The sequence below is a fragment of the Cryptomeria japonica genome, chromosome 10 (genome assembly GCF_030272615.1).
Source record: "Cryptomeria japonica chromosome 10, Sugi_1.0, whole genome shotgun sequence".
NCBI lineage: Eukaryota > Viridiplantae > Streptophyta > Pinopsida > Cupressales > Cupressaceae > Cryptomeria > Cryptomeria japonica.
Window position 1 is genome coordinate 92,756,243 of NC_081414.1, and position 21,284 is coordinate 92,777,526.

Consider the following 21,284-nt stretch of genomic DNA (forward strand, 5'->3'; position numbering starts at 1 on the left):
ACGCACATCAAAGAGATAAGCAGGCACACCAAGACGAACAACTAGCATTTGAAATTCTTCTTTCTATAGACCAGGAAATTATGCTTATTGCAAATCTATGGATAGAAGTTGGCCTTGTAAATGGTGCTTTGGGCCAGATCAAACAAATTGTCTACACTATAGGTTCGAAACCACCTGATTTGCCAAAATATGTTGTTGTTCTCTTCAAACATTATACTGGGCCTTCATGGGATCCACACAATGCAAAACATATCCCAATTCCACCAATTACTAGATGAAACAGAACACAAATTCCACTAGCAATGGCATGGGGCATTACAATTCACAAATCACAGGGGTTGACACTAGACTTGGCCACAGCTGACATCGACCAAACAGAGAAACAAGGCCTAACATTCACAACCCTTTCAAGAGTAAAAGCAATTGAACATCTACGTATACAACCAGACTTTAGCTACCAAAGGTACTCCCAATTGAAAGGTGCAACATCAACAATACTTCGAAAGGCAGAGGAAGCTCGGTTGCAGGAGCTTTCACACAGCACAGAACAAGCATACCTACAGAACAAACAGAATCAGGTATGCAAATCTAATCTTTATTGTGTTTTCATCTATTGTATATCTTCTTTTCACTGTATCGTCACGAAACAATATTTCTACTTCCCAGGATCCACAACACAATGAATGACTGTAGAAGTGAAGAGCCCTTTTCCAAGGCCCAAGTCTGCAAGAAAAAAGGCACACACGTAACACCTACTCCCTGTTCGCAAATTTCGTAACTTTCATGTACTATTACAAGATTCTTTCTTCCATATCACTTGTTCAATACATTTAATACTAATTAATGTTGTACTTTAACAGGTATTACACACATAATGATTTGTCATGCCATTTACTCACAGCAACACTATTTACAATTGGTAAGTATTATGGAATGTACCAATACAACATTCTCTCTACCATTTCAGTTGTTCAATAGATTTAATATTAAGTAATAATGTACAACTACAAGATTCTTCTTTAACTGCACCTCTTCCATTTCACGGGTTTTACACTTTATGGTCATTAACTTTCAAAAATAACAAAATCCAATACACCAAGTTCGGTAATTTAAAGGTATGTAACAATCTTCAAATTTCTTGTCCTCTCCTTTCACGTTTGTTACTTTGTTCATGTTCTCTAACTATTCACAATTTTCACCAATCACAAAACTATATTTCTACTTTCCAAGATCTACAACACAATGAATGATTGTAGAACTGGAGAGCCCTTTTGCATGTTGCAACTCTAGAAGAAAAATGGTACAAACGTAACACCCACTCCCTATTCAACAATTTCGTTACTTTCATGTACTATTACAGATTCTCTCTTCCATATCACTTGTTCAATACATATAATATTAACTAATGATGTACTAATACAAGATTCTTCATAGCCATTATTCTTTAACAGGTGTTAACACATATAATAGTTTGTCATGCTATTCACTCACTGCAACACTATTTGCAATTGGTAAGCATTATACTATGTACTAATACAACATTCTCTCTACCATTTCACTTGTTTGATACATTTAATATTAACTAAGATGTACATATACAAGATTCTTCTTTGACTGCACCTCTTCCATTTCATAGGTTTTACACTTTATGAACATTAACTTTCAAAAAAAACAAGAACCAATACACCAAGTTCAATAATTTGAAGGTATGTAACACTCTTCAAATATTTTGTCCTCTGCTTTCAGGTTTCTTTCTTTGTTCATGTTCTCTAATTGTTCACAATTTTCACCACTTCCAATTTCCAATAGACCTGTTCAATTTGACACATTTATTTGTTATTTTAGGGTATGGTGTGTTTGCAGGATTGTTACTTTGGTTATGGTACTTTGACAGGTATTTAGGTTTTGACCATTCTGCTATTAATTAAATTATGGTTTAACTTATAAGTGTTTTGCGGTCCGCTTCCCAAGAGATATTGTCTTTAATGATTTTGTCCTCAAGGTTGTGCACGAATGGCAACATCATTTATGCATGTTTGCAACCTTAAAATGTAATTTGTTGTCTTGTTGATGCCAATATTTCACTCTGCAATTTTCACTCTGCAAATATTTACATAGATTGGTCAATTTTGTTATCGTTGTGACTCTTTTGCTGGTTACTTGCCTTCGTTGTGAACTTACCACCGCTAATGGTTTGAACTTGCAAGGTAACGTTCCATTTTATTTAAAAACATTTTTGTTATGTATTACCTTTTGTTTATAAACTGATTATTTTCTCCTATCATGTGCTTGCAGTGTTCCTGCTTTGTTTCTGTTACTTAACTATTTGTGGGAGTCACAACTTACACTTTGCAAGCAATTTTCAAGGCTATTCCATCTACTCCAAGCAGTAAAAGGTTTCACTTTGCAAGGTAGATTCTACTACTATTTGTTTTCAATATGTAAAGTACCTGTATGCTTTCTCAAGGTTTTAAATATGTAGTTATTATTCAATTCAACATTAACTCCCTTCTCTCTCTACCAGCCACTCCCACTTCCAGGTTCTCTTCACTGCAAAAAAAAGCTTAAACAAAAGTTAAGCACAAAAGCTGCCTCACAACAAACAACTACTCACATGCATCATACAGGAAATTCCAATTATGCAATTACAGATTCATCAGGTATTATATTACTAAAAAATACTTTCTTTCAAATTTGCAAGAATTTCAAAGTTTTTAACTTCACCAATTTTTTATATTATCCAAAACTAACATATATAAATGAAAAACTGATGCAGGTCTTTCATCATATACATCACATGCAATTCAACAAAAACCTATATAACATGCTACTCTTACCAGCATGGGGGATGGAGGGTGGATAACAACAAGACTCTGGGTCCAACAAAAGATTTTGGTTGGGAACACTATAGCCTACAAAAAAAAATGTATAACTATATTCATAACATATTCTTCAAGTACATCATGCTGCATACAACGACATGGGGGATGGTGGGTGGAAATTTTAAAATTTGGGAACAACCATTGGTTGGGATATGTACACGAACAATTAACTCTTTCACTTTAATAAAAATTTCTTATTCAGTTATATGATAGAATATACTACTCAATATTACAATAAACTGCTCAATATCACAACTTTTAATATGTGTGACTCTACAACATAAATCACCTCATGTCTCTTTTTCCCTGACTTCTCTAAGCACTCTCATTTATTGAAAAACCTTACTTAAAAAAAAAAAAAAAAAAAATTTGTTTTTGTATAACTCTATTGAAGGATTCTACCCTTAACTAAACTTTATCACTCATTCATTCTCCTTAACAATCACACCTATCGGCCTCCTGTTGCAGGCACTTCCCCTGCAACTGCTAGTTTATTTACATGAGAAAAATGAAGATAAAGCATTAAATGCTTTAAGACTTTGAGGGAAACCATTAAAGGCTTAAGAAGACTCTAGAAAGAAGCCATTAAGTTTGAAGACTTTAAGGGAAACCATTAAAGGCTTAAGAAGACTCTAGAAGGAAGCCATTGAGTTTGAAGACTTTAAAGGAAACCATTAAAGGCTTGAGAAGACTCTAGAAGGAAGCATAAAGTTTGAAGACTTTAAGGGAAACCATTAAAGGTTTCAAGTGGGTGAGGATAAATAGGATTTTAAATAAATTATTTATTTATTTAAAATAGTTGTGCAACTTGCATTTGTAGGAAAATGCAAGTGGGTGGAGGATAAAGGTGATTTAAATAAATGTTAATTTATTTAAATGTGAGAGATGAGATTTTGGGGATTTAAATAAATATTAATTTATTTAAATGTAAGAGAAGATTTAATTAAACAAATATGATTTATTTATTTAATTAATGGTCTGAATTTGGTTAAGTGAATTAAATCAAATAAATTGAATAATTTATTTAATTAATAGGAGAAGAGGGTTAAGATGAATTAATTAAATATTAATTTAATTAATTATTGATTGATGGTTAAATAATCAAATAAATACTAAATATTCATTTAATTAAGTGGACAAATTTATGTGTCTACAGTCTCCATAATACATGAATTCAAAAACATATTTTACAGACTCGTTTCAACATATTGTCCCTTTAGATCAATGTTAAACCATTTAGCCAAAAGAAAGGCCTATTATTCCTAGCTTGGCTCATAAAATACAAAAGGATTTGATGAAAATAAAGGAAGCTAAAAGTCATCAAAGCTATAAAACATTTTGAATGGGTGTTTAACCTTGTTTTGGTTAGAAAAATAATTGAGAGGTAAGGTTACACATTGACTTGAAGAACCTCAACCTTAAATCCCTCGAGGATAATTATCCAATTCCAAGCATGGACCAATTGCTACAACAAATTATAGGTGTAGTCACATAAATTTGTCCACTTAATTAAATGAATACTTAGTATTTATTTGATTATTTAACCATCAATTAATAATTAATTAAATTAATATTTAATTAATTCATCTTAACCCTATTCTCCTATTAATTAAATAAATTATTCAATTTATTTGATTTAATTCACTTAACCAAATTCAGACCATTAATTAAATAAATAAATCATATTTATTTAATTAAATCTTCTCTCACATTTAAATAAATTAATATTTATTTAAAACCCCCAAAATCTCACCTCTCACATTTAAATAAATAAATCATTTATTTAAATCACCTTTATCCTCCACCCACTTGCATTTTCCTACAAATACAAGTTGCACAATTATTTTAAATAAATAATTTATTTAAATCACCTTTATCCTCCACCCACTTGTATTTTCCTACAAAAGCAAGTTGCACAACTATTTTAAATAAATTATTTATTTAAAATCCTATTTATCCTCACCCACTTGAAACCTTTAATGGTTTCCCTTAAAGTATTCAAACTTGATGGCTTTAAAGTCTTCAAACTTGATGGCTTCCTTCTATAGTCTTCTTAAAGACTTTAATGGTTTTCCTTAAAGTCTTCAAGCCTTTAATGGTTTCCCTCAAAGTCTTCAAGCATTTTAAATGCTTTATCTTCTTTTTCTCATTTAAATAAATTAATATTTATTTAAATATTTATCCAAATGCAAATTACACCATTTAATTGAAATAAATGATTTTATTTTAATTAAAAATACCAAAATTTCTCCCACTTGCATTTTCCTACAAAATCCACTTGTATGCCTAAACCCCTTCTAGATTCTTCTAAACCCTTCCTAATTAGCCTAATCCATCCCCTAAATATTGTCACATCCCTAAGCAAATTGGAGTCACTTCTCAAAGACTCCAAAATCTTTGAAAAGCAATTAATGCTTTGTGTGTTCAACAAATTAACCCTCAAAGTCTTGGATAACCTTTGAAAGCTTTCAACCTTCAACCACTTAATCCCCAAAGTCTCCAATAACCATTAATGGTTAATTCAACCCTCCCACATGGTTAAAACATTTGTTTTGACTCAACCTCTACCCAACCCAAAGGTCTCATCAGGCCATTAATGCTTTGACCATGATTATCTCTTAAACATTTGCACAAAGGTTTATCCTTGCATTAACTCCTAATCCAGTGGGTAATCCTAATTTAGACTTGACCCTTACCTTCTAGATAACCATGAGGTCTTCTCAGGCCTTTAATGCCTCCAACCTCTTCTCTCAACCCAATCCTATGTTGACACTTGTCACCATTTTATTGGTGCCAATTGTGCACATGGATCCCCAACTTTCAAACTTGGCCCTTGATTAAACCATTCAATCTTAACCCTTCATTTCCCCATTTCTTCTATAAATAGAACCCTTCTCCTCAAGCAAAAAGAAGCATTTTAGAGTATTGTTGTTATACTGGCATTAGCATAGAGCTTTTTCATAGCATCACTATCTACTCTAGCATAGTATTTAGCTTTTCATTTCATATTTGAAGCTTAGTATTAAATTTCAATCCTCCATAAGCATCCATAGTGCAAAAAGCTGCTGAGAGCTACACTCATTTGGGACTTGGAGAGGAGAGGAACAAGGGAGGAGCAACTATGAGCATCTTGATTAGCTATTTCATTTTATGTTTATATGCTTTCTATTTCATGCTTAATATCTCTCTTGATATGCCTGTTTAGGATAATCTTTTGTTGCTAACACTAACGTTTGTTTCTTGTGCTCTTGTGTGTGTTGCCATCAAACAGATTTTCTAATCCTTTTTGCAGAGCATCATTTTCAAAAAAAAATTCTTTTTCGAGAGATCGCCCGATTTTTCAAAAAAAAATTCGGCCCATCTCTCGAGGGGGCATACCACCCATTAAATTTACATTTTATGGGGCATTTCTTCACACCTATTTTTCTTTCTTTGAAACGACGCGATAAACCACACCGTCTCAAAGAGGGGCAAATGTAGTCACATAAATTTGTCCACTTAATTAAATGAATACTTAGTATTTATTTGATTATTTAACCATCAATTAATAATTAATTAAATTAATATTTAATTAATTCATCTTAACCCTATTCTCCTATTAATTAAATAAATTATTCAATTTATTTGATTTAATTCACTTAACCAAATTCAGACCATTAATTAAATAAATAAATCAAATTTATTTAATTAAATCTTCTCTCACATTTAAATAAATTAATATTTATTTAAAACCCCCAAAATCCCACCTCTCACATTTAAATAAATAAATCATTTATTTAAATCACCTTTATCCTCCACCCACTTGTATTTGCCTACAAAAGCAAGTTGCACAATTATTTTAAATAAATAATTTATTTAAATCACCTTTATCCTCCACCCACTTGTATTTTCCTACAAAAGCAAGTTGCACAACTATTTTAAATAAATTATTTATTTAAAATCCTATTTATCCTCACCCACTTGAAACCTTTAATGGTTTCCCTTAAAGTATTCAAACTTGATGGCTTTAAAGTCTTCAAACTTGATGGCTTCCTTCTATAGTCTTCTTAAGACTTTAATGGTTTTCCTTAAAGTCTTCAAGCCTTTAATGGTTCCCCTCAAAGTCTTCAAGCATTTTAATGCTTTATCTTCCTTTTTCTCATTTAAATAAATTAATATTTATCCAAATACAACTTGCACACATTTATTGAAATAAATGAATTTTTATTTTAATAAAATCCTATTTTCCCTCACCCACCAAATCCACTTGCAAAATCTAATCCCCTTCTAGATTCTTCTAACCCCTTCCTAATTAGCTTAATCCATCCCCTAATTATTGTCACATTCCTAAGCAAAATGGAGTCACTTCTCAAAGCCTAAAAGTCTTGGATAACCTTTGAAAGCTTCCAACCTTCAACCACTAAATGGCTCAAAGTCTTTGATAACCATTGAAGGCTTCCAACCTTCAACCACTTAATCCCCAAAGTCTCCAATAACCATTAATGGTTAATTCAACCCTCCCACATGGTTAAAACATTTGTTTTGACTCAACCTCTACCCAACCCAAAGGTCTCATCAGGCCATTAATGCTTTGACCATGATTATCTCTTAATCATTTGCACAAAGGTTTATCCTTGGATTAACTCTTAATCCAATGGGTAATCTTAATTTAGACTTGACCCTTACCTTCTAGATAACCATGAGGTCTTCTCAGGCCTTTAATGCCTCCAACCTCTTCTCTCAACCCAATCCTATGTTGACACTTGTCACCATTTTATTGGTGCCAATTGTGCACATGGATCCCCAACTTTCAAGCTTGGCCCTTGATTAAACCACTCAATCTTAACCCTTCATTTCCCCATTTCTTCTATAAATAGAACCCTTCTCCTCAAGCAAAAGAGAAGCATTTTAGAGTATTGTTGTTATACTGGCATTAGCATAGAGCTTTTTCATAGCATCACTATCTACTCTTGCATAGTATTTGCTTATCATATTCAACCATCTTGAATCTCCATATGGCATCCATGGCTAGTGCTAAAAGCTGAGAGCTACACTCATTTGGGACTTGGAGAGGAGAGGAACAAGGGAGGAGCAACTATGAGCATCTTGATTAGCTATTTCATTCTATGTTTATATGCTTTCTATTTCATGCTTAATATCTCTCTTGATATGCCTGTTTAGGATAATTTTTTGTTGCTAACACTAACGTTTGTTTCTTGTGCTCTTGTGTGTGTTTCCATCAAACAGATTTTCTAATCCTTTTTGCAGAGCATCAATAGGATCATAACTTATATCCATGATGTCCATGGATTTTTAGGCTACAACCAAGTGGTTGTTGAAGAGTTAGAACAATTTAAGATGAGATTCAATATTCTTTGGGACACATATGTGTATGTGAAGATGTCATTTGGTTTGAAGAATGTGGGATCAAATTTTCAAAGACAAGTAGATGTAGCCTTTTCTAGTATTATTGATTAGGTCATTATGGTCTACTATGATAATAACTACATTTTCAAAGGAAAGAGGTGGCCATTGTAAACATCTTGGTTTGATTTTTCAGAGATGTTGGAGTACAAGATCTCTCTAAACCCCCAAAAGTATAAATTTGGTGTCGAGGAGAGTAAGCTCTTTGGGCACATTATATAGAAGGATGGGGTAAGAATAGATATCAAAAAAGTTAAGACGGTTAACCTTATCTCTCAACACATAATACTAAAAAGAATCCATCCCTTCTTTAGGAAGATTATATTTTTGAGGAAAATTATTCCTAACTTTGTTGAAAAGACTAGAGTCATATCAAAGATACTCAAGGAAAGAAAATAAATTGAATGGAGTGCCAATCATTTAGCAATATTAAGCAATAAATATTTAAGACCTCTCTATTGGTAGGTCTATATTATTTTAAGTCTCTCCAACTATCTTGTTTTGCTTCATTTTATACTATTGATGTTGTGTTGGTGGGAAATAACAAATATGGATACAAACAACATATATCCCTATTTAATAAGTCACTACAAGTAGCTGAACTTAATTATTCAACAATAAAATTTAAGTGTGCTTACACTTTAGTCAAAATTGTGAAGAATGTTAGATCATACCTCATAGGTTCAAAGATTGTAACATATGTGCCACACCAAGTTATGAAGGACATGCTCATGTAATGGGAAGCCTTGAGAAAAAGGTGTGATTAGATAAAAAATATATATGAATATTGCATAGATATCTAGATCATTAAGCTTGTTAAAGGTGAAGGCTTGGACAAGTCAATGGTTAATTCCAACTTAGAGGTAGTAGAAGTAAATGAGCTAAATAGTGGTAATGTTGTTGCATGTGTTTTGTGTTTTGAATCGTCCATGGTTTTGTTGATGAACTGGTTTCATTCATTTGTTGACAACCCTGGCCTTGTTGGTGAAATGTAGTTCTAGGAAATGGCTTAGTGAATTTGAGACCTAACAGGCTGGTCACACGAGGACAACCTTGTGAAAGAAAATGATGTTTTCAATCTCTAGACCATTTTGAGTGAAAATCTTGTCAGGAATTGCACACAGAAAATATCAATTATATGCAAATAAATATTAAAAAGAGGAATAAAAAACACAAAAATAATATCAACGAGGAGATAATTTTTAATGTGGTTCACCCAAGCTCGGGCTACATCCACCAAATAGAGAGTCCAATATTATTATCCAACAAATCAAACTAATTACAACCAATAATCCCTTGCAACTCAATATCATTGCAAAAATCCTACAAAAATTCTCTACAAAAAAAAAACCCAACCTTTAGCCTTTTATCAAGATTTATGTCAGTTACAAAATTAGGGTTACAACATGTCAGCCAATAGGAAAATAACACCTCACACTTTTATAAAATAATAAAAGTCATTTGGGGCCCGCGGAGTGGTGTTGCCCTTGGACCCCACAAGGGACGCTACCCCCAAACCTCCATTAAATAATTTTGGGGGAAACTATGCCGATAGAAGGGAAAATTTAACCTCTAAGTCTGAGTAGGCTCCATTTAACAATAAAGCTAAGGATGAGTATTTTTTCGTATTAAACAACAATACTCTATCGAATATTTGGTTATCAAATTTTAATGAGTTGCAATGATGGTTCTTGATATTTATGAAAAATTATTCACTACTCTATTTTTTTTGAAGATTTTCTTAAACCCCTCAAAGGTATCATTGAGGTTTTTGTACTCATTTCCCTATAAGAAGCAATCAAAAGAGATCTAACACTTAAGATGTATTTGCTCAAGGGAAATTTTTTATCTCAATCTAATAACCCACCTTGATGCAACATAGAGGAATTTTTTAACTCACATTAACAAAACAACACACCTTCATCATCTACAACCAATATAATAAATGACTACAACATAGATGAAATCAAAAGGAATATTTTTTGCTTTTCTTACAAAGAGTCATGGGACTTAAGTTGCATATGCCTTCATAAAGACCAGTCTCATTATATAGAAGTAATATATAATAATAAATTGGATTTGTAATAACTTGAACCACTATCAACTATAGAGGAACATGTACCTCAAAATGTGGTAGACGAAAACACATGTAATGACAAAATTGTAGATATTTTAGGTGTGAAAAAATATAATATATTCATGATAGAGAATAATTATGTTCATTGATAGTGGGGACACCTAGTATTTCATTGATGAAGGTTTTTCCGTCAAGATAGCTTTCAAAGTGAAAGATTTTTGAAGGGTTCAATTTCATTGCTATTGATGGATTCACAATTCAATACACCAAACTAGTTCAACAAATGAACATATCCATGAGAGATAAAAAGGCATGTGATGATTAATGTGTTGTGGGGTTATGAGAGGTTGACATGGCTTTGAGAGCACAATAGTTGCACTCCTTGGTGATTTATCACGTATTAGTCAATTGAGATCAAGTTTAAATAATAAGGGAAAGATGTAATTCTTAGAGGAATTTTTACTGGAGCACCGCAAGTAGAGTAATAACTCAAAATATGAAAAAAAATATTGTGTAGGAAGAAAGTTGCTTGGTAACAAGCTATTTAATCATGTCAAATATATATTCATGAGAAAGAAATACACTTATCATGTTGATATTCAAGATATTTTGAATAAACATACTATGGTTTTTAGTGATTTTCCTCTACCACTCAACAACACATTTCAATATATTATAGAGTTGGAATGGAGGTTTAAACCTCTCATGACCATTGTTTACTATCATCCAATAAGTTACAATGAAGGGATTAAAAAATCTTTCAAAATCTCTTAGAAATGGGTCACGTTAGGCCTAGTTCATCCCATCTACCTCATCTAATGATTTTTGTGAAGGAAAAGGATGGTACCGTGCAAATTATATTAATTATAGAGTATCAAATAAGAGGACTATAAAAAAAGTATCCCATCCATATAATTGATGAGCTAACTAATGAATTGCATGGGGTTGTACATTTTTTAAAGATTGATATGAGATCAAGCCACCATCCGATCTATGTAGAGGATGAAGATATGCATAAAATAATATTTAGGTGTCACTTTAGTTGTTTTGAATTCTTAGCCATACCTTTGGGCTTAATAAATGTACTAGCTACTTTCTAGTTATGCACAAACCATGTTTTGAACAATCTATTAAGAAAAATAATGTTGGTTTTCTTTGATGGCATTTTAACTTGTGATAAGACTTGGGAATACCATTTGAATCATGTAATTATCATCCTTGGAATATTGAAACAACACATCCTATGTATAAAAGAATCAAAATTTGAGTTTCATGTGATGAATATCATATACTTGGGCCATGTCATGAGTGTTAAAGGTGTAGTGGATCAACAAAAGATCAGTAATCTTGGATTGACCTCCTCCTACAACATTAAAATGGATAAGAGGATTGTTTGGCCTTTGAAACTATAAAACATTTTTTAAAGGTTCTTCATAGCTAGAAAAAAAACTTATTTGATATGACAAATAAATGAGCTTTTGTAAGAACATAAACAACATTATGAGCTTTTGATAAACTTAATTAGTCATTGTAAGAACCCCTATCAAGACTACCCTTAGATTTTTAGTTTGATGGATTTCACATTTCATCAAACGCTTGGTACACAATCTACTACTATTTGATTACTTATTATTGTTTACGTTTGGGGTTTATGTCTATTACCAAATCAGATAGAAATGCATAAAAAATGATAGACAATGATTACATAAAACTTGACAAGATAATCTCAAAGAAATGAATTGGGCATAAATTAGGTCTGAGTACACTTATTATCAAGTTTGATACAATGTTATTAGACCGAAACATCATATGAAAAGTGCATTTCATTGCTAATACAAAGTTTTTTTATTCAATTCCTTCACATGCCTTATTTGTTTGCTTGCTTGTGTGGACTCTACAAGATGCCAAGAGCAACTTATTGTGGTTGATAATGGATTTGCAATTATACTAATGACGTCTGAAGCAATTTTGATCAAAATTGAAGGTGATGGTAGCCTCTACAAACTCTTAACACCTGCAAATGTTCCCCTCCAATGTATTTGTCTAGGGAAAAGATGGTAGAAATTAAATACTTACAAACCCTTGCTCATACAAATCTAAACTTGTTGCAAGCACTCTTCACATCACTATAGCAACAATGTTCATGTTACTGTTCATAGTATTGTTCATGCACTGTTCGCATTATTGTTCATAAAACTGTTCATGAGACTGCTCATGTCACTGCAAGTAAGCCCAATAATGAATTCTAGATGAATCCATCTCTCTACATGGGGTTGGGTTTCCGTCCAATCCACTAATTTTTTATGGTTTTGTCCCCATTAATGGCTATCATTGTCACACCAACAACTATGGAAAATTTTGAATATCAAATGATCACATAACATGAGTCTTGGGGAAGGACGAGGTTCCCTTATAAAGACTTCCCAAACTATTGGTGAGCTTCCACTCTCAATGTGGGATTAAAATTCACTTTATTTTATTTACTCCTTATAAAGTCACTTTATGAAAATTATCATTTTTATAAATAAAGTCACTTTACTTTTACAATTTGATTTTATAACATAAAGTAACTTTTTTCTCGCCAAACAATAATATAAGATCCCATAAAATAATATTCCAATTTTTATTTTTTTAAATTTCTCCACTGATAGAAATTAGTGACATGACGAACATATCATCCCTTATATCTCCTAATTAACTTATCAGAATGACGTGAAATAGGTTAATAAACTCTCATATGGTCAGTGAGGAGAAGGGGACATTACAATAACAGTTTTAGATCACATACTCGATATTCTATAATTTTTCATGATCATTTGTTGTAGAATGTGATGCTTCAAGAGAGGGAATCAGAGGTATCCTACTATAGAAGGGACATGCCATGTCATTTGGAAGCAATAAATTGAAATAATATAAAAAGGGATTCTCTATATATGTCAAATAGACATTTATTGTCATGCATGTCTTGGTCAATTTTCAACAATATTTGGTCTATGTAATATTTGTGTGAAAGAAAAATGATAACATCTTTAGTTCTTACTTGTCCAACATGACTTAAGTGGTATGTTATAACTATGGGTGAGTAAGCTCCAAACTTATGATTTTGTCATAAAGTACATATGAGGAAAAATAATGTAGTTGTTGATGTTTTTTTTCTAGAATGCCTACTTTATGCTTTACTTTTGTTATTACTATTGATTAGAAGGCTACTATTATTGTGTAATATGTTAAAAATATAGTTATTTAGTGATCTCCTTGATGGTAATGTGAGGAAATATGAATTTATAGTAGAAAATGGTATTGTTATTCATACAATTATAATATTTTTGGTTTCTAAATGATGAATGCAGGAGATAATTTTAAGGGATTCTTATGATACGCTCTTAGTAGTTCGCCTAATATTTTACAAGGCGTATAGATAAGTTGGGAAAAGTAATGGAGTTGAGAAATACAACACCACAGGAGCCTGAAGATCTTCTGTAAGCTGAAAAACCTGTTACAAGGAGAAGCAAGAAGCAATAATCTGAAGAACACACAAAACACAGGGAAAATATTCTCAAAAGATGAGAGCTCCAATTCACCAAAAATGTATTGTGAAAAGGTAATACAATGAAAAGAAAAATTAACCTCTAATAGGTCAATAAACCCTAAAAAGGGAAAACCCTAGGCTTGCACATAATAATTAATACAATAATTAATTAATATGCACCTAATGTTAGCTTAAGTGTAAAAAGATAATAGGGAACTTAAAGAATTAAACAAATATTGTTTAATTAATCAAGTAAAGACCCAATTACTCTAACACCCCCCCTTAAGCTAGACTTAGGGAGAAGCTAAAACCTAGAACAACTACTGAAAGCATGAAAGATGGGTCCCAACAACAAGGCCTGATCAGGTACCCAAATACAATGAAATCTCTATGAAACAGAGACAAAGGAGAAAACCCAGTGGGAAAAAACTCCTCTCTAAAAAGAGATAAAAGAACATGTTGAAAGAAGAAGAAGGAAGGAAGGCCTCATAAATACCCCCCAAGGACAACTTCCTTCACCCCAAGCATAGAGCGCAACTGAAGATAGCGCGACAATGCAAAAGGTTTCGTGAAGATGTCTGCAACCTGCTCGGAAGTGGGAATGTACTCCAGAATGAGAACACCATCATGAATCAACTGGCGGATGAAATGCATGTGAAGCTCAATGTGCTTCGTCCGATGATGCTCTATCGGGTTGCAGGAAATATGAATAGCACTCTGATTGTCACACCAAAGAACAGTGGGACTATCAAGAGGAAAACCAAACTCAGTCATCACCTATTGAAGCCATAAGATCTCCTGACTAGCGAGCACAACAACTCGGTACTTAGCCTCTATAGATGATAATGCATGAGCAGTCTGCTTCTTGCAAGACCATGTGATAGGACCAGAGCCAAGACAGAAAACAAAGCTAGAAGTAGACTTCCGATCGGTGACATCACCAGCCCAATTTGAGTCAGTGTAGCCAACAATGTGAGGTTCCCCTGATGTGTAGTGAATGCCATGAGAACTAGTGCCCTGAATGTACCTCAAAATAAGTTTGGCTACTTGCCAATGACTCTCATGAGGATCATGGGAGAATTGAGAGACAAGGCCAACCGCAAAGGAAATATCAGGACGGGTGTGAGTCAGGTACAACAAACTGCCAACCAACTGCCTGTAAAGTGTAGAATCTACTGAAGGAGTGGGGCAAGTGATGATCAAAACAACCCTTGATTGAAATGGAGTGGGAGAAGGCTTGCAATCAAGCATGCCGAAGCACTGAAGCATGTCAAGAGCATACTTCTACTGGTAAAGGTAGATCCCACTAGAAGACTAAATCACCTGAAGACCAAGGAAATAGTGCAAAAGACCAAGGTCTATCATCTCAAACTGATCCATCAAGGCACGCTGGGTATGCTGAATCATAGAGAATGAGCTACCTATGATGAGGAGATCATCAACATATAGCACAAGAATTAAGAGGTCACCCTCAAGAATCTGAATGTACACTATGTGATCATAATGACTACGGGAGAACCCAGTGGAGAGCAAGAAAGAGTCCATCTTCTCATACCAAGCCCGAGGGGCCTGTTTGAGACCATACAATGAACGATGAAGTCTGTAAACCAAAGAACTATCCTACACAAATCCCTAAGGTTGTTCCATGTAGATTTCCTCCTGTAATTCCCCGTGCAAGAAGGCACTTTTCACATCCATCTAAAAAATAGGCCAACTCCGAGAAGCTGCAAGAGATAGTACAAAGCGAATGGAGTTCATCTTGGTGACAGGGGCAAATGTCTCAGAGTAATCAATACCCTCAACCTGTGAAAACCCCTTCACAACAAGACGTGCTTTGTGCTTATTAGTGGAACCATCAGCAGCATACTTAGTGCGATACAACCAGCAACACCTGACCATCTTTCTGCCCTTAGGAAGAGGACAAAGATCCCAAGTATGATTCTTCGTCAAAGAAGAATACTCCTCCATAGCACAATCCCACTCAGGGTGACATGTCACCTTTGAAAACTTCTGAGGATCATCTGAAATAGCATGACTCAAAAGACTAGAACCCATAGTATGAGAACGAGTGCGACAAGTATCTGAAGGATCACTGGCCATAGGACCTGCCACCTCAACAATAAGGCAAGCCCATTTGGGCATAGGAGGTGGAGCAGGTGGAGGTGGGGATGGTGGATCATCAAAACCATCATCAGAATCATCCTCAAAAAGATCTTGAAGGGTTGCAGTGGTCGGAGTAGGCAGAGGAGTAGACACTGGAGTCGGTGTATCCACTGTGGGAAGGCGCTCATCAAACTGAACATCCTGTCGAAACATGACCTCTCTGGAATCAGGATCAAACAACTTGTATGCCTTAACATCCTCACAGTAGCCAACAAAAATGAGTGGTCGGCTCTTCCGCTCCATGGCTTTCCTCTGAGCATCAGGAATAAAAGCCCATGCCTCACTGCCAAATACCCGAAAAAAGGAAACATCGGGCTTGTCATGAGACCAAGCCTCCTCAGGAGTCATATGTCGAATGGCCTTATGAGGCATTCGATTCTAAATATAATTGGCACAATTGACTGCCTCAGCCCAAAAAGACGAATCCATGGACCTGGATTGAATCATACAATTCGCCATCTCTCGTAAAGTTTTGTTCTTGCGTTCAGCAACACCATTCTGCTGAGGGGTGTAGGGAACAGTAAACTGATGCTGCAAACCATGCTCAGTGCAAAAATCTCTGAAAGCTTGATTCACATACTCCCCCCCATTATCTGTACGTATCCGCCGAATAGAACTGCTAGACTACTTCTCGACATATGTCTTGAAGCTTCAAAATGAATCAAAGACATCGGACTTGTACTTAAGAAAGTACACCAATGTGCGTCTGGAGAAGTCATCAATAAAAGTGAGTACATACTTGGCCCCTGAAAAAGAAGGAGTGGGAAATGACATGAGATTACTGTGAATCAACTCCAAGGGTGTCAAAGCACGAGAGGCTCTTCCCTTCGGAAAGGGATCTATGTGATGCTTGCCAAGCACACAACCATGACAAACACCATCAGTGCAGGAAATCTATGGGAGCCCAAGAACAAGTTCCTGTGTACTCATCTGTTGAAGATATCTATAATTGACATGGCCCAATCGCTCATGTCAAAGCTTACTCATAGAATCTGCATGTGGTATAAGAGAAGAACCTACACCCTCAAAGGGCTCAAATCCATCAAATTTGTTTCGACGAGATGCAGTGTCAACACTCCCAGTAGCAACAACTAAATCATAGTCATGGAGGTCCCGAATAACCACATCATGTGGTGAGAACTCAACTATCTTACTAGAGCCAGAGTGGCAAATTTGATAGATGGACAAGAGGTTCGTCGAGATGTCAGGGACAACCAGAACATCCTGCAGAGTACCCCCATCCAATGAGACAAAACCTAAACCCAAGACTGAAAGATGAACCGAGTCACCCACTGCAATCTATGAAGTACCACAAGAGGCAAGAGAGGTAACCATCTACTGAGTGTGAGTCATATGGTGAGAAGCACCAGAATCTAGAATCCATGCGGAGCCATAAGTCGAAGCTCGAGCAGTGAGAGCATGACCTTTCCCTGTGGAAGGAGAAGATGCCTAAGGTGAGGATATGTGATGCTGCTGCATGGCCTTCTCTAAAGCCTCTAAACGTTTCCAACACCTGGAAACTGGATGTCCTTCCTTGCCATAAAAACTGCAAGTGTCTCCTGATTTCTTCTTAGTCTTGGAGGAAGACTCACCAGACTGTGAAGATTTCCCTTGCTTGGGAGGAAATGGAGGTTTAGAATCAGACTTAGGAGGTGGCTTGGAGGAAGACTCACTGCTTGAAGAATTCTTCTTGGGCTTCGGTTTCTGCTTTTGTTTCTCCTTCTCCTTAGAGGACTGAGTAACCAATGCTTTATTTTTGGAGCCTAAGAGCTGATCCAGCTGAGAAAGATGAGACTGCTCACGAGACAATCGCTCACAAAAGAAATCAAAGGTAGGCATGTTGAAATGGTGGAGTAGAAAGCAGAGGCAAAAAACTGAAAGTGACCCCGAAGCTTCAAAAGAATCAAATGAATGCACTTTGTGTCTGTCTTGATCTTGTCGCAACCCTAAAGAATAGATCGGGTAGTCTTGAACTTGTTCAAGAAATTCTCAATGGTGGGAAATGAATCAAGGGACAAAGAAACCAACTCTGCCTCAATCTGCAATGCCTGAATCTCATTGACCCTCCCAAAGAGAGAATCAAACTTCAACCACATAGCTCGAGGATTGAGCAACTCATCAAGGTGAAATAGAAGTCTGTAAGAGACATGCAAGGAGAGCAAACCCATGGCCTCATCCATCTTGTTCATGTGCATAAGAAGCTCACAAGGATGCTGAAATACTGGCTAAACCTCATCCAAACAAGACCACAACCCTCATGCCCTGATAAGCCTCGTGATGCGGGGCTTCCAAGTGTGATAGTTGTGTGAAGTCAACAACTCAACTAAAGGATCTGCCATGAGAACAAAAAAATGTTGCACCTGCTTGTTGGTTTTTTTTATTATGCGATCTTTCAGAATAGATAGAAGATGCAGAAGGGTTTGTTTGTTTTGGAGAGTTTAGGTGTTCTTGATTTCTGATATAAATGACAGAAAGCGAGAAAAAACACCCCCCCACAATAGAGAAACCCAAACCCTAGTACATAGTAATGAGAAGGAAGTAGTGCATAAGCAAAAAAACTTCAAACTGATATCTCATGTACCTGGTGAAAATGATGAGAAAAAATATCACAAATCTGAATAGAGCATGCTGAGAGCTTTCCAACGCCTATTCGTTTTCGAAAAATGGAGTCCGTTTGCCAATTCTACGGCCCTAGAAGTGCAAAAAAGAAGCTCGACTTTGACTGGAAAAAAGTACAGTCAAACAACAGATGCGGGAAAAAAATCCAACTCCACAACGTCTAGCTCAGAACCAGCTTTCTGACGCCAACAAACCAACTCCCTCTCAAAAAAGACTAGAGAGAGGAGGAGGTGGCCGGAGGCGGAGGTGGTGGTGGCGGGCCGGGTGGAGGTGGTGAACCTGGGTGGAGCAGCGCTAGCGGCGGCGGAGATTTCCGGCCAGGCGGAGGTTACCGGCAGCGGTGGCCGGAGTTGTCAGGTGGTGCCGGAGGGCCGGCGGGGGCCACAGACGGTAGCCAGCGGCGGAGGCTGGAGGGGCCGACGGGGGCCATGGGGGCTGCCAGCCGGGGCCGGAGAGCTCCGGGAAGGGGCCGGCAAGGGCTGGGGTGGTCAACGGCGGGGCCAACCTGACAGGTCTATAGGCGCCGTACGACGACCGAACTGTCAGGTCCGGTACCCTCAAAACCCAAAAAACAAACAAAAAAAATTTCTCGTGCCCTCCTTTTTGTTTTTGTTTTTTTTTTTAATAGTTTTTTTTTTTTTTTTTTTCAAAAAATTAAAATTCTGGCCTGCATGCCGTAAAAATGCAAAAAAAAATTTTGAAAATTGGAAAATATTTTTTTCTCGATTTGTGTGTCAGAGCCGTACGATTGAGAGAAAAAAAATCACCTAGATGCTCAAGAGTCAAAAAAGGATAAATTTGATATGACTATAGTGGTTTTTGGGCCTTCTGAGCATGATGGTGAGGTTCGTTTAGGCCCAAAGTGCTCAGAAAAAAGGCCTAACCCTAAACACACAAAAAAAATTGCCTGAAACCCCAGATCTGCTTCCAATGCAAAATTCTCAAAAATAGGAACAAATAGCTGCAGATCTGAGCTCTGATACCATAATGGAGTTGAGAAATACAACTCCATAGGAGCCTGAAGATCTTCTGCAAGCTGAAAAACCTGTTACAAGGAGAAGCAAAGAAGCAATAATCTAACGAACACACAAAACATAGGAAAAACATTCTCAAAAGATGAGAGCTCCAATTCACCAAAAATGTATTGTGAAAAGATAATACAATGAAAAGAAAAATTAACCTCTAATAGGTCAATAAACCCTAAAAAGGGAAAACCCTAGGCTTGCACATAATAATTAATAAAATAATTAATTAATATGCACCTAATGTTAGCTTAAGTGTAAAAAGATAATAGGGAACTTAAAGAATTAAACAAATATTGTTTAATTAATCAAGTAAAGACCCAACTACTCTAACAAAAAATTTCTCATGGAAGGGCCTCAAGAAAGATGTCCTTAAACACATCAACGAATGTTTGGCTTGCCAATAAAATAAAGTACGGTGGATTTTTTCTATTAGGTTTGCTTTAAGCATTAACTATCTCAAATCAAAAGTGGAAAAGGACATCCATGGGTTTCATTGCTAACCTTCCCAAGGTGCAATGAAAATATTGCATATATGTTGTTGTGGATATACTAACAAAGTGTGCATGCTTTTATGACATTCATTCGAAAAATTAATGCACATTGAATGACAAATTTATTCTTCAAAGAAATGTTTATTGCAAAAAATATTGTTAGGGATGGAGAGTATATTTTTTAGCTCTTTTGGGTTGGAACGCAACTCATTTCCAACATAAATTATCATCTATAGATAAATGGACAAGAAAAAATAGTGAATAAATGAGTTGAAGGCTGCTTGAGGAACTACTTTTTTTACATCAACATCAACTTGGGTTAAGTGGTTACGTGTGGGAGAATATTTCTATAATAATACTCATGATATGTAATCGGTATGTCTTCATTTGGTCTTCATTTGTCACATTATATAGTTACAATCCATTAAGCTTTGTTGATTTGATTGCTTGTGTTATGAAATTTCTTGGAAGGTGACCTCCAATAATCAAATTATAATATATGAGTTACTCAATACTTGATGATATGATTATATAGAAGAGAGTTCTCTTCCTTATTTATGTGATTAACTATGTAGCAACCCTTCATCTTAATTAAGAGGGATTAGTGTATTAACTAATCTTATGTTGGGTTTAAGCTCACCACAAGTGCTTATCTTTATTATAGTTAGGAATGGACTATATATATTTAGGAATATATCATATTAGGATCATAACATTCCCTTCTTGTTTAGAAAAGGATTGCCCTCATTGCTTAGCAACTCTAAAATATTTTGTATGAATTGTTTATCATTACATGTTGCATCTTCAATTGGAAAATTCTTCCACTCGATAAGGAATTTTGAGGTAGCTCTATTTTACAAATTCCATTAAGTTTTTGTATATTCTGTATGAATAGTTTTTTCATAATATTAGTAGGAAGTAGATGAGAGAATCCACAAAAATATCTATTCTTAACGAGTCTATCCACAACAAGCAAGATTACATTAAGATTATTTCACTTTGACAACTGCATAATAAATCCCATTGTTTCTACCAAGTATTGTATTGGAATACCTAATATTTGTAATATGTATGGAGTCTTTATTCTTTCCGTTT

General features: G+C 35.2%; 1 protein-coding gene across 1 annotated transcript; it reads left to right on the top strand.

Annotated features, from left to right (window-relative positions):
• The first annotated feature begins 302 nt into the window (after nt 1–302).
• Nucleotides 303–19,182, top strand: LOC131049621 (uncharacterized). Its single transcript, XM_059212236.1, has 2 exons — nt 303–578; nt 18,892–19,182. The coding sequence occupies exons 1-2, from the start codon at nt 303–305 to the stop codon at nt 19,180–19,182; spliced, it is 567 nt and encodes a 188-aa protein (XP_059068219.1).
• Nucleotides 19,183–21,284: the final 2,102 nt, after the last annotated feature.

Excerpts from the sequence above, each read along its gene's own strand:
- LOC131049621 (XM_059212236.1), top strand. The coding sequence starts at position 303 with ATGGCATGGGGCATTACAATTCACAAATCACAGGGGTTGACACTAGAC. Across the intron at positions 579-18,891 it reads TACAGAACAAACAGAATCAG|AGAGAGGAGGAGGTGGCCGG; the intron begins GTATGCAAATCT and ends AAAAAAGACTAG.